This window comes from Leptodactylus fuscus, chromosome 5 (genome assembly GCF_031893055.1).
Source record: "Leptodactylus fuscus isolate aLepFus1 chromosome 5, aLepFus1.hap2, whole genome shotgun sequence".
In the NCBI taxonomy this organism is placed as follows: domain Eukaryota; kingdom Metazoa; phylum Chordata; class Amphibia; order Anura; family Leptodactylidae; genus Leptodactylus; species Leptodactylus fuscus.
Window position 1 is genome coordinate 26866009 of NC_134269.1, and position 15447 is coordinate 26881455.

Sequence of the window (15447 nt, forward strand, 5' to 3'; positions counted from 1 at the left end):
ATATAGCAGAGCCGAGTGTGCACACTCGGCTCTGCTACATCACATGTAGCAGAGCGAGTGTGCCGGTCAGCCCATCTGATATAGCAGAGCCGAGTGTGCACACTCAGCTCTGCTATATCAGATGGGCTGACCGTCACACTCGGCTCTGCTACATCTGATGTAGCAGAGCCGAGTGTGCACACTCGGCTCTGCTATATCAGATGGGCTGACCGACACACGGTGTAGTTGAGCAGAACTGGCTCAGCACTGCTACCAATAGGAATGCATTGGCCAGCCTTCGTCCAATCAGCGCTGGCTCTGCCGGAGGAGGCGGAGTCTAAGGTCGGACCTGAATGGAGACTGGTGTGGAGCGATCTTAGACTCCGCCTCCTCCAGCAGAGCCAGCGCTGATTGGTCGAATTCCGTACTCTGGCCAATCAGCGCTGCCCAATGCATTCCTATAGGAAAAAGTTAGCTTGCGAAAATCGCAAACTGACAGGGATTTCCATGAAATAAAGTGACTTTTATGCCCCCAGACATGCTTCCCCTGCTGTCCCAGTGTCATTCCAGGGTGTTGGTATCATTTCCTGGGGTGTCATAGTGGACTTGGTGACCCTCCAGACACAGATTTGGGTTTCCCCCTTAACGAGTATATGTTCCCCATAGACTATAATGGGGTTCGAAACCCGTTCGAACACTCGAACAGTGAGCGGCTGTTCGAATCGAATTTTGAACCTCGAACATTTTAGTGTTCGCTCATCTCTAGTCTTAATGTTCGCTGGACAAATTGTTCTCAATTGTTCTACAATATACTGAGAAGCTGTAAAAACATTCAGAATGAGGTGGTAAATTGAGAAAAACTGCATTAATGCAACTTTCTTACGGGCCTTGTTTTTACGATGTTCAGCCAAACGTGCAGCCAAAATGACGTCACCTGTATTCTATGTTTCGATACAATTCTAGGGATACAAAATTGATACAGTTTTATTTACATTTTAAACATTTGCAAAAAATGTTTTTTTCTTTCTTAAAGTGGCCATATTCTTACACCAGTAACTATTTTATATTTCCATGTACACATAGGGTCCAGATGTCATTTTAGGTAATATCATTTTGGGGAATGTCTATTGCTTTGATTACTTTTTATTCAAATTTCCATCAGGGGTGAAGCAACGAAAAAATGGTGCTTTTGGCACTTTTGATTTTTTTTTTGTGTGGGGGGGGGTTTGTTATTTTTTTATATTTTTTTCATTTTTTTTATACTATTTTATTAGCCCTTCTAGGGAGCATGAACTTGCTATTGTTTAATTGCAAGCCTCATAGACCAGATACAATAGTAATATCCCTATTGCAGGCCTGGAATCCTTCATAAGACTCAAGACTGCCATGGAAACTGGTCAGCTCCCGTGATCCTGCCACACAGGAGTCGGCCTGTAACAAGAAGGGAGGCATTATTTTTTATTTTGGAGGGGGGATCCTGGCCTGCATTGCCCACAATAAGAGTGGATTTTGATCGTGGGCATTAGCTACGGGTCTCTGCTGTACATTATAGCAGAGACACGGTATCTATGGTGGCCATACTGCAGCAAAGCGGTCATTATTTTTAAGGACCCATAATCTGTCATACTATTATGGCAGATGTCGGGAAGGGAGTAAGGACACTTTTTCCCTATCCACAAGATAAGGGATAAATGTCATACGAATCGGGGACTGAAAGTTCCTTTAAAGTCTCCTTGTGAATGCCAGTGTTCTTGCATGACCAGTACTCTATTCAGTTCAATAGGGCTCTAATCTCCAGCAACCCCATAGCAGTGAATGCAGTGCCAGTCATGCAAAGGCACTGGCACTCCATTGACAAGGAGGCTATAGGGAGACTTTGGACCCCCAGTGATCTGTGAATAGGAGATAGGGGAAGTGTCCTTAAGGTTACATACATAGGAAAACAGCAAGGATGGAATAATATTTGTGTGAGCTCAATGGACCCATAGCCACGTTCATGAGCATAAAGCCTTAAAGGGAGTCTGTCAGTAGGATAATAGTAATCAAAGTAATGACCTGGGAATGAAGTTATTGGAAACCAAGATTTCTTTTATGCTATCTCACTCCCACAGATTCTCAACCTGTGTCCATATCCAGGAAATACATTTCAAGCTACTTTTAAGATGGTATAAGACTCCTGAGTGGTTGCACACCAATAAGCTGGCAATATTTCCCGAATGTTGGAGATGTTGAAAGGACTAAATCTCTCCAAGACTGAACTACTACTGTTTCCACCATCTAATAGATCTGTCCCTGATATATCCATTGCAGTCTCAGGCCTTACTATAACACCTAGGCAGCAGGCCCGCTGCCTCGGGGTCATGCTTGACGCAGACCTTTCCTTCACACCTCATGTTGAATCACTCGCATGTTCATGTCACCTCCACCTCAAAAACATCTCCAGAATACACCCTTTCCTCACCAGAGATACACTAAAGACACTTATTGTCTCTCTGATTCATTCTCGCCTTGACTACTGTAACTCCTTACTAATCAGTCTTCCCCTCACTAAACTCTCCCCTCTACAATCTATTCTGAATGCAGCGGCCAGGCTCATCTATCAGGCTAGACGCTACAGCGATGCCTCTGGTCTGTGCCAGTCGCTACATGGGCTGCCTATTCATTATAGAATAAAATATAAAGTTATCCCCCTTATCCACAAGGCTCTTCATAATGCCATACCTCCATACATTTCTTCCCTCATCTCTGTCTACCGCCCAACCCGTGTTCTCCGCTCACTCAATGACCTAACACTTACATCCTCTATTATCAGAACCTCCCACGCTCGTATACAAGACTTCTCCCGAGCTGCACCACTTCTCTGGAATGCTCTACCCCGGACAATCAGATTAACTCCCAATTTCTACAGCTTCAAGAGCAAACTAAAGACACATCTTTTCAGACAGGCCTACCACAATCTCTAACGTAAACCCTTAACCCTCTCTGTCCCCACTCCCACATTACCCCACATGATATGATGTCATCTCCACATGTTAAAGGACATGACTGTCGACGGCTCATAAAGTCTTATGTTTGTGTAATGACAGTCACCTCTATTACAAAAGTGTCTGACCTCTGTATAAGCAATGCCGCCCCTGCTACCTCTTGTGTCACCCCCTCTACCTCATAGATTGTAAGCTCTTGCGAGCAGGGCCCTCAGTCCCATTGTGTGAAATGACTTTCTTTGTAATGTATCTTTCTGTCTGTATTTGAACCTACAAATTGTACAGCGCTGCGGAATATGTTGGCGCTATATAAATAAAATTTATTATTATTATTATTATTATGACTGAGGATTGCTTTTGCATATATGGTGGGCTGAAGTCCAAAAGACCATCCAAAAAGTAACTGCTTCATCACCGACCCTAACCCAGGCCCTGATCTGTCTCTCTGTTCCTCAGCCGGGACTCACATTCTCGAAATTTAACCTGAACTCTCTCCTGTTAGAAGCTGAAAAGTCCTTAATACCCCTTCATTGGCGACAACCTACCGCTCCTTCTGTGTCTGAATGGATGAATAAAGTAGACCAGTTGGTGAGATTTGAAGAACTTTTGAGCTGGTCCAGATGCTCACATGACCGATACCTTAAGACATGGTCCCCCTGGCTTCGATTCAGGAATTCCCAGCTCCTCACAGATTGATTGCTCCAAGAGATTTAGGAAGACTGACTTCATAAACTTCTAAGCAGCCTCATTTCAGTTGCCTAACCAACGATATTCTCAGGGACTCTCCTTACAACGAAAACTGCTATCCTATCTCAGTTCCTTCCTCACTATCTTCTTTTCTATTCTTACCTGTTTGTCATCCCATTGATCGAAAAGGCCTAACTCTAATTTCACATTCAAAGTATCTGCTAACTAGAGATGAGCGAACAGTAAAATGTTCGAGGTTCGATATTCGTTTCAAGTAGCTCCTCAATATTCGACTACTCAAATCGAATATCGAACCCTATAATAGTCTATGGGGGGAAAATGCTCGTTTCAGGGATAGGCAACGTCCAATCAAATTATACTTACCAAGTCCACGAGTGAGGGTCGGGCTGGATCCTCCGAGCAGTCTTCTCCTTGCAGCTTCCCCGCGGCATCTTCCAGCTATGAATTCACTCTGCCAGGCATCGGGACTGGGCAGAGCTGACTGCGCACTACAAGCGGACATGCGCAGTCGGCTCTGCCCAGGCCCGATGCCTGGTAGAGTGAATGAAGAGCTGGAAGAAGCCGCGGGGAAGCTGCACGGAGAAGATTTCTAAAGTTAGGAGAAGAACCAGCGTTGATTGGCCGACTGTATAGCATTCGGCCAATCAATGCTGGTTCTGCATCAAACTTTTACACTCCAACAGTGAGTGGTACTCGATCGAGTACGAGTATTTCGAATACCGTAGTATTTGATCGAATACCTACTCGATCAAATACTACTCGCTCATCTCTACTGCTAACTGTAAAGGTTCACATACTTTTGCTATTCACACATGTGCAATATAGAATAATCTTCTATAAATAAATAAATAAATAATCAAGTTTAATATTTTGGTTCATTTGGTTCTCTCATTTACGGACTTTTAGGAAATCTGATGTCGTTTTGGGTCAAATTTATGCAGAAATATAGAAAATTCTGTAGGGTTAACAAAATTTCAAGCAACACTGTACATCGGCCAATGTAGTGGATCCATTTCTGCTATGGAGATATAGTCATATGTGATGTGTATGTAAATTATAATATGTGTATGTGTATGTAAAATATAATATAAATTATAAAAATAGACGTATAAAACATTACGTTACGTACTGTATATTGGTTTACCTTGTGTTTTTGTATTATATAGGCATATTTTGACTCCATGCAGTATATTCCCAAATTTTTTTTAAAAAAATAACAGTATTAAGAGTTGATTATTTGTTAATTATCATCACACAAGAAGTCTCCATTGACTAATTTGTCAATGGGCTCCGAACCCTAGAGAGTGACGACATGTTATAAAACCTTCAGTATTTAGGGTACAGCACAGGAGCAGGCGATGTTGTTCCTGTTTTACGTATTGAGATAAATATATTGAGCTGAATCCTATTATAAAAATACTGTATAAATTATATATAATGTCTTTGATATATATAGTAAGTTAGGTACATGCAGTATATTATCTTACAGAATGTTTTTTAGATTATTTTTTACTTATTTAGTAGGTTTAGGAAGGAGGGAAGTGCTGGAGTGTAACTGAATGTCTTCCATCTGCTGCCATATTGAATTGGTAAATTCAATACCAAAAGATCTTTCACCTGGTCCTCTGCTTTACCCCCACAATAGCCAAGTAAGTCCTTCTCTACCAAAATATCAGTAACAACCTGGTGTATTAGAGACCTCACAGTTTATACTCCGACCATTAATTCTTTGTTCCGGGTTCCACAGCTAAAACCTTTGATCCGATCAATTTATTTCATAAGGGAAGGCTGCAATACATTATTATGAATAGTTGATCATATAGTATATGGTTGCATCCAGTGTCAGACAGAAGATCTTTGGGCCCATCCTACAACATCTCCTAGGAAGTCACCCATAGTACCTTCAAATGTGTGTAGGACCATTACTGTTGCAGATTATGGACCCACTGGACTTTCCTCTGATACACTGGTCGGCCAGACCACCATGAAAGGATATATTGACAGAAGTTGTTGTAATAACCCGTTTAAGTATTATTGATACATATTTGGGCAACATGCTCTTCTTCCTTGTGGTTTCTTATTCAATTAGTTCACGGAGCTAAATTTTCCCTTGTCATAGCTCAATGGTTGACTCAGTGTATGACCCTAGAGTTCAAAAACTCAAAATCGACCTTCACTTCCAATACTGTGGATTTATGGATATTGTTTGTATTGCTCATTGAGATTCAATGGAGGTAAATCTGCATGAAGAGAACATGAGTGACTGTCCAAATGGAAGCTCCAGTCCTGACTTTTACATTATCGCCTTCTCAATGTCTTCATCGGGCCAACTTGAGTTCTCTTTTGGAATTTTGGTTATTTATTTGATTACTTTGTTGGGAAACTTGACAATATTTTTTCTTGTATGTTTGGTACCAAAATTACACACCCCAATGTATTTCTTCTTGTGTAACCTCGCCATTGTAGATATCACTTCCATGTCTAACTGTGTCCCTAAGCTACTGCTTATCACGATGACTCAGGATCACAGAATCTGTTTTAGTTGTTGTATGACTCAGTTATATTTCTATATCTTATGTATTGGTGGTGAAGTTTTCATTCTCACATCAATGGCCTATGACCGCTATGTGGCAATATGTAAGCCTTTATTATATTATACCATAATGACAAAGACAGTCTACATTGTAATGGCGACCTCCTGTTGGTTACTTGGCGCTTTAAATTCTCTATTACATACACTACTTACATCTGTTCTCCAGTTCTGTTCTTCACATGATATCAACAATTTCTTCTGTGACCTGAATTCAGTGCTTGTACTTTCCACTAGTGACACTGAAGGCCAGAAAGTCTTATTGTTCTCTGAACTTTGTGTCATCATCCTCGTACAATTTACACCAACTTTTCTCTCTTATGTCTTTATCTTCTCCGCCATATTGAAGATCCGTTCCTCAGCAGGACGTATGAAAGCTTTCTCCAGCTGCACCTCCCACCTCATCACTGTTATATTATTCTATGGACCAAGTATGTTCTTGTATTTGAAGACAGACTCAGAAAATTCTAAGGAACTGGACACGTTGTTGTCATTGCTTTATCTAGTTCTAGTTCCAATGTTGAATCCTCTGGTCTACAGTCTGAGAAATAAACAGGTTTGGGAAGCCATTGTAATATTAAGAAATCAGAAGATGTTGCTGCTCTAGCTGCTTAGACCTAAGCTTAACTAGTTTTTTTGGAAAAAATACATATGCAATAAAATGTTATTCTGTATCAAAAATAAGTTAAACCCAAACCAATTATAATGTAACTGACATCATAGAGAGATTTCAACTATGAGAGACAAAATGAGATAACAAATACAGAAAATCACATTGTCTGATTTGGAAAAAATTTATTTGCAAATCATGGTGGAAAATAAGTATTTGGTCAGTAACAAAAGTTCCTCTCAATACTTTATTTTGTATCCTTTGTTGGCAATGACAGAGGTCAAACGTTTTCTGTAAGTCTTCACAAGGTTGGCACACACTGTTGTTGGTACGTTGGCCCATTCCTCCATGCAGATCTCCTCTAGAACAGTGATTTTTGGGGGCTGTCGCTGGGCAACACGGACTTTCAACTCCCTCCAAAGGTTTTCTATAGGATTGAGATCTGGAGACTGACTAGGCCACTCCAGGACCTTGAAATGCTTCTTACAAAGCCACTCCTTCGTTGCCCTGGCGGTGTGCTTTGGACCATTGTCATGTTGAAAGACCCAGCCACCTTTCATCTTCAATGCCCTTGCCAATGGAAGGAGGTTTGCACTCAAAATCTCACGATACATGGCCCCATTCATTCTTTCATGTACCCGGATCAGTCGTCCTGGCCCCTTTGCAGAGAAACAGCCCCAAAGCATGATGTTGCCACCCCCATTCTCCACAATAGGTATGGTGTTTGATGGATGCAGCTCAACATTCTTTCTCCTCCAAACACGACAAGTTGTGTTTCTACTAAACAGTTCCAGTTTGGTTTCATCAGACCATAGGACATTCTCCCAATACTCTTCTGGATTATCCAAATGCTCTCTAGAAAACTTCAGATGTGCTCGGCCGTGTACTTGTTTAAGGAGGGGGACACTTCTGGCACTGCAGGATCTGAGTCCCTGGCGGCGTAGTGTCTTACTGATGGTAGGCTTTGTTACGTTGGTCCCAGCTCTCTGCAAATCATTCACTAGGTCCCCCCGCGTGGTTCTGGGATTTTTGCTCACCGTACTCGTGATCATTTTGACCCCATGGGGTGAGATCTTGTGTGGAGCCCCAGATGGAGGGAGATTATCAGTGGTCTTGTATGTCTTCCATTTTCTAATTATTGCTCCCACAGTTGATTTCTTTACACCAAGCTGCTTGCCTATTGCAGATTCAGTCTTGCCAGACTGGTGCAGGGCTACAACTTTTTTTCTGGTGTCCTTCGACAGCTCTTGTGTGACTGTTTGAGGTTGTTTGAGGTTGTTTACAGGTGTCTTTTAATAAACAGGTGCCATTACTTCAGGTAATAAGTGGGGGACCGAGGAGCCTCTTAAAGAAGAAATCACAGGTCTGTGAGAGCCAGAAATCTTGCTTATTTGTAGGTGACCAAATACTTATTTTCCACCATAATTTGCAAATAAATTCTTTCCAAATCAGACAATGTGATATTCTAGATTTGTTTTCGCATTTTGTTTTTCATAGTTGAGGTCACCTATGATGTCAATCACATGCCCCTCATCTTTTTAAGTGGGAGAACTTGCGTAATTGGTGGCTGACTTTTTCCACACTGTACATGGTTGTAGAGACCATAAGAATATAATAGGTTATTGTGCTAGCCATTAAGAAAAGCACACATATGCATGAAACCTCAAAGGGAGTCTGTCAGCAGAAAATAGTAAGGAGGGAAGGTTTAGGAAAGAGGGAAGTGCTGCAGTGTTACAATGTCTTCCACCTGCTACCATATTGAATTGGTAAATTCAATAACAATAAAATATCTTTCACCTGGTCCTCTGTTTTACCCCAACAATAGCCAAGTAAGTCCTTCTCTGCATAAATATCAGTAATAACCTACTGCATATTAGAGATCTCACAGTTTATACTCCGGCCATTAATTCTTTGTTCTGGGTTCCGCAGTTAAAACCTTTGGTGATCTGATCAATTTATTTCATAAGGGAAGGCTGCAATACATTTCTATTCCAATGAATAGTTGATCATATAATATATGGTTGCATCCAGTGTCAGACAGAAGATCTTTGGGCCCACCAGATAAAATGAATCTAAGGGCCCATTACACACTCCACACTGCAACATCTCCTAGGACGTAGACCATAGTATGTAGGACCAATAGCGTGTAGGACAAATGTGTGTGTAGGACCATTACTGTTGCGTATCACTGAACTATCCTCTTGTACTCAGGAGGGCCAGTCAACCCTGAAAGGACACACGTGGACAAAATTGTTGGTACCCCTTTGTTTAATGAAACAAAACCCCACAATGGTCACAGAAATAACTTGAAACTGACAAAATTCTATGAAAATGAACAAATGAAAGTCAGACATTGCTTTTTGCTTCCAAATTTTTTTTTCAATAATGAAACTCATGAAACAGGCCTGGATAGAAATGATGGTTTCTTGACTTAATATTTTGTTGCACAACCTTTTGAGGCAATCGCTGCAGTCAGACGATTCCTGTAACTGTCAATGAGACTTCTGCCCCTCTCAGCAGGTATTTTGGCCTCCTCATGAGTAAACTGCTCCAGTTGTCTCGGGTGTGAAGGGGCCTTTTCCAGACGGCATGTTTCAGCTACTTCCAAAGATGCTCAGTAGGATTTAGGTCAGGGCTCATAGAAGGCCACTTCAGAATTGTCCAATGTTTTCCTCTTAGCCATTCTTGGGTGTTTTTAGCTGTGTGTTTTGGGTCATTATCCTGTTGCAAGACCCATGACCTGCTACTGAGACCAAGCTTTCTGACACTGGGCAGCACATTTCTCTCTAGAATCCCTTGGTAGTCTTGAGATTTCATTGTACCCTGCACAGATTCAAGACACCCTGTGCCAGATGCAGCAAATCAGCCCCAGAACATAACAAAGCATCCTCCATGTTCCACAGTAGGGACAGTGTTCTCTTCAAGATATGCTTCATTATTTTTGTTTGTGAACATAGAGCTGGTGTGCCTTGCCAAAAAGTTTTTTTTTTCCTCCTCTGTCCATAGGACATTCTCCCAGAGGCTTTGTGGCTTGTCAACATGTACTTTGGTTATTATTACTTTTGTTAGATTGGGGCATAATACTGTGTGCAGGAATGCGGGGGGAGGGGGGGGGGGTCGGTTGGGGTGTTTGGCGTCAGTCAGGAGAGCCCATGTCAAAAGTTTGCCAAGGGGCCCTGCCATTCCTAGTTAAACCACTGCTTCTGTCTATTATACTCTGGGGTCCAAGGAGATAGGGCCCAATTATTATTGTCTACAGCCCCAAGACAAGACTCCATCACTGCACAGAATGAAAATTTACTTGAGAAAGGAACCTAGATGTTCCGAAACGTTGTAATCTGTCATCATTATTAGAGATGAGCGAGTAGTGTTCGATCAAGTAGGTTTTCGATCGAATACTATGGTATCCGAAATACTCGTACTCGATCGAATACTACTAGCTGTTCGAAGTTTAAGGTTTGATGCAGAACCAGCATTGATTGGCAGAATGCTATACATTGCCAATCAACGCTGGTTCTTCTCTTACCTTTCCGAAGTCTTCTTCGCACTGCGTCCCCGTGTCTTCTTCCGGGTGGAATTCACTCTGCCTAGGCATCCAGCCTAGGCAAAGCCGACTGTGCGTGCGCGGGCATGCACGCACATACACGCGCATGCGCAGTCGGCTCTGCCTAGGCCGGATGCCTAGGCAGAGTGAATTCCACCCAGAAGAGGACGCGGGGACCCTGCTCCAGGAGAGGACTTCAAGCAGAATCCAGCCCGACCGTCACTCGTGGACTTGGTAAGTATGATTTTATCGAATGTTGCCTACCCCTGAAACGAGCATTTCCCCCATAGACTATAATGGGGTTCGAAATCCGTTTGAACAGTCGAACAGTGTGCGGCTGTTCGAATCGGATTTCGAACCTCGGACACTTTAGTGTTCGCTCATCTCTAATCATTATGAGTTAGCCATTAAAAAGGTATCAACTACTGAAGACTATCAAGCTTTTTTGTTTTCTTTATATATGCACAGAATGAGGCAATAATTCAATTAACACCCCCCTTCCCATTCCCTGTCATACACATAAACAGTGTGAATGAAGAAAAGGAGGAAGAGAGAAGTCTAATACGTGGAAAAGGAAATTGCTGTTTAATAAGATACTGTATATTAGAGTTTAATAAAAACTCTAGATCTCCATAAAGAGCTCATGAGCTCCCATAGCGATAGCTCGGAGGGGATTTTTAGTCAAAGTAAAAAAAAACAAAAAACAACCTTCTAATTTCTAAATAGCTTCATCAAATATTCTCCTTAATGAACCACTTGGGATTTATTCCCTAGACGTGTTTTTATGTTCAGTAGCATATATATGGCTCCTGCGAATTAGCAAAGGGCACAAAATAGAATTCACAGGTAATAACTACATAGACAGAGTCAGACAGATGACTGGATACATAGACGCACCTGATAAGTGAATATAAAAAAATCATCACTTTTTTCTATGAATTTTTGGATGGCTGTTTTGTTTTTGTTTTGTTTTTTCGTGGGGGGATGGTAACAGGCACATGTGCACACAGGAAACCAGCTTGAGTCTTCTCAATGCTTTAACAATAGAAACAAAAGGAAAAAAAAATACTCCACAGGGTCTTCCATTCGATTTATAGCTTCTAATTCATAGTGCTAGTTTGCTTGGTTAGAGGTACATTACAGCAGAGACCCAGTAGCTTTGGTGGCCACGGTGCAGAGCATCCACCGTCAGGGCACGGGATAGTAGGAGGCCCGGCAGCAGCCGCTACCACTGTCATTTTTTTTTTCTAATGGTCTGTTACCTGCTGTATTTCCTGGACGAAGCTCTTGCATAGAGCGAAATGTGCGTCAGCCATTTTTCACTAGTGTTCGGGTAGGTGTTTACATTTGCTTGGTATATGGTGCTTTGATATTGTATATACACTTCTGGACTTATGGCTGGTTCTTTATCAGATTGATTGATTTTGGGGCCTAGTGTTCTTCTTTTGCACACAGTGCAGTGTTTCTTCTGCTTCTGCTGGGTTATGGAGAATTTTAGGCATTAGACTTGGAATTGTCCTCACCTATGATATTTTTGACCCAAATATTAAATTTTCTCTCTACCTTGGTGTCAATTCAACCTTGTAAAATTGCCATGCTTGGCTTGTTATATGGGGGACAATGGACACGTCACATGCACATATTTTGGAAAGAGAATTTTTAGTACGTAAAGCTATTGCTTTGTATTGGATGGTTAACAACATGGTCGCTTTATCATACTGGAAGAAGCTGGAAAACATGATCATTCCCTGATAAAAATTAGTATATCAACATTTGGAGGGGTCTCTATAATAAATTCCAGAAGGTGTGAGGTCTCTGGTTTGACTCTTGACATACCACTCTGCCAACTGATGATTTATAGTATGATGGAACGTGGGTGGCTATACTTCTCCTTCCCTTTTGGATTGTCATGGTTGTTTATTGTATCGTCTTCTGTTTCTTCTTTTCCATATAAAAATACAATGGTACTTGAACGTTTGGGGGAGTTTTTCCATTCCTTGGTGCAAAACAGCCTCTACTTTGTTATGGTGGTGGGTTGGAATGCTATACAGTCGGCCAATCAATGCTGGTTCTTCTTCTACCTTTAGAAGTCTTCTCCGTGCAGCTTCCCCGTGGCGTCTTCCGGCTCTTCATTCACTCTGCCAGGCATCGGGCCTGGACAGAGCCGACTGTGCATGTCCGCTTGTAGTGCTTGTAGTGCGGGCATGCGCAGTTGGCTCTGCCCAGGCCCGATGCCTGGCAGAGTGAATGAACAGCCGGAAGATGCCGCGGGGACGCTGCAAGGAGAAGACTTCTCGGAGGATCCAGCCCGACCCTCACTCGTGGACTTGGTAAGTATAATTTGATCGAACATTGCCTACCCCTGAAACGAGCATTTTCCCCCCATAGACTACAATAGGGTTCGATATTCGATTCGAGTAGTCAAATATTGAGGGGCTACTCGAAACGAATATCGAACCTCAGACATTTTACTGTTCACTCATCTCTATTATCTTCTAAAAATGAATAACCAAGTGGTTAATAACCATATTGGTTATTTTGCTTTATTTGGTTCTCTATCTATTTTTAGGACTTTTAGGAAAATCTGATGTAGGTTGGGTCAAATTTATGCACAAATTTAGAAAATTCTAAAGGGTTCACAAACTTTCAAACAAGTATAAGGAAAATGTTTGTTTTTGTACTATGTTAGCCAGTGGATAGGTAGGAAATATAAAAAACAAAAAACTTGAGAGTATTCAGTAGTTGATACCTTTTTTAATGGCTAACTGATAATGATGACAGATTACAACGTTTCAAAGCTCTCTGCTTCTTTCTCAAGTAAATTTAAAAACAATTTCTGAAGGATGTATATTTATGTATAAAAGAACACTGGGAATAGAATTTTAGGAGGGAAGGGGGAAAGAGGGTTATTAGTATATACAAGTAAACAATTCCACAGTGCCCAGGTTCTTATCAGTTCACAGAGTGTCTTTATGGCCATCTCAGTTCAGTGATTTCTGTAGGATGCCATGAACCCATGTGACACATTCGTCCCTTTCTCCAGTGTTTGAAGCAGGGTCATAAACTTATACTCATAAATCCGTTGCTCTTTCCTTGATTTAAAATTCCCTCATTGTCATCGGTGATATTATGATCTTCATTACAGAAATGTTTTGGCATGGGAAGGTCCATTCTTTGTTCTCTAATTGTATGGCGATGTGAATTTATTCTTAAATTTATTTTTACATTTTTATTTATTAAATTTATTTTTTAATTTACTTGAGAAAGAAGAACAGAGCTTTGAAACGTAATTTGTCATCATTATGAGTTAGTCATTAATAAAGGTATCAACTACTGAAGATTCTCAAGTTTTTTGTTTTTTAAACTTTCAAACATCACTGTACATTGGCCAATGTACTGGATCCAATTCTACTGTGGATATATATATATATATATATATATATATATATATATATATATATATATATATATTAACCTTCAAATGTGTGTAAGACCATTACTGTTGCAGATCATGGGCCCACTGGACTTTCCTCTGATACACTGGTCGGCCAGACCACCCTGAAAGGATATATGGACGGAGGTTGTCGTAATCTGATAACCCATTTGTTTTATTGATACACATATGTACATTTTTCTCTGCGCTATTTACTCATATGTTCTTTCTTCTGGTTTCTTATCCAATTAGTTCACGGAGCCAAATTTTCTCTTGTCATAGTTCAATGACTGACTCAGTATATCACCCTAGAGCTCACAAACTCAAAATTGTCCTACACTTCCAGTACTTTTGAAGACTGCGGATTTATGGATATTGTTTGAATTGCTCAATGAGATTCAATGGCGTTAAATCTCCATGAAGACAACATGAATGACTGTCCAAATGGAAGCTCCAATCCTGACTTTTACATTATCGCCTTCTCAATGTCTCTATCGGGCCAACTTGAGTTCTCTTTTGGAATTTTGGTTATTTATTTGATTACTATATTGGGAAACTTGACAATATTTTCTCTTGTATGTTTGGTACCAAAATTACACACCCCAATGTATTTCTTCTTGTGTAACCTCGCCATTGTAGATATCACATCCACTTCTAACTGTGTCCCTAAACTACTGCTTATCATGATGACTCAGGATCACAGAATCTGTTTTAGTTGTTGTATGACTCAGTTATATTTCTATGTCTTATGCATTGGTGGTGAAGTTTTGATTCTCACATCAATGGCCTATGACCGCTATGTGGCCATATGTAAGCCCTTACAATATCACATGATAATGACAAAGACAGTCTACATTGTAATGGCGGCCTCCTGTTGGTTACTTGGCGCTTTAAATTCTCTATTACATACACTACTTACATCTGTTCTCCAGTTCTGTTCTTCACATGATATCAATAATTTCTTCTGTGACCTGAATTCAGTGATTGTACTTTCTACTAGTGACATTGAAAGCCGGAAAGTCTTCATGCTCTCTGAACTTTGTGTCATCATCCTCGTACAATTTACACCAACTTTTCTCTCTTATGTCTTTATCTTCTCCACCATATTGAAGATCCGCTCCTCGGCAGGACGTATGAAAGCTTTCTCCAGCTGCACCTCCCACCTCATCACTGTTATATTATTCTATGGACCAAGTATGTTCGTGTATATGAAGACAGACTCAGAAAATTCTAAGGAACTGGACACATTGCTGTCAGTGCTTTACTTAGTTCTAGTTCCAATGTTGAATCCTCTGGTCTACAGTCTGAGAAATAAACAGGTTTGGGAAGCCATTGTAATATTAAGAAATCAGATGTTGAGGTTCTAGCTGCTTAGACCTAAGCTTAAAGGGATCCTATCTTTCGAATCCCTTTTTTTTTCTATCACGTAGGAATAGCCTTAAGAAAGGCTAATATTCTCCTACCTTTAGATGTCTTCTCCTTGCCACCGTTTGGTAGATATTCAATTTTCCGCCGGTATGCAAATGAGTTCTCTCGCAGTACTGGGGGTGGGCCCCAGCGCTCAAACAGCACTGGGTTAATCCCCAATACTGCCAGAGA

At 41.0% G+C, this 15447-nt stretch overlaps 1 protein-coding gene across 1 annotated transcript; it reads left to right on the plus strand.

Annotated features, from left to right (window-relative positions):
• The first annotated feature begins 14249 nt into the window (after nucleotides 1-14249).
• LOC142202722 (olfactory receptor 1G1-like) lies at nucleotides 14250-15215 on the plus strand. The gene has a single exon (XM_075272998.1). It carries the CDS (start codon nucleotides 14250-14252, stop codon nucleotides 15213-15215), a length of 966 nt encoding a protein of 321 aa, XP_075129099.1.
• Nucleotides 15216-15447: the final 232 nt, after the last annotated feature.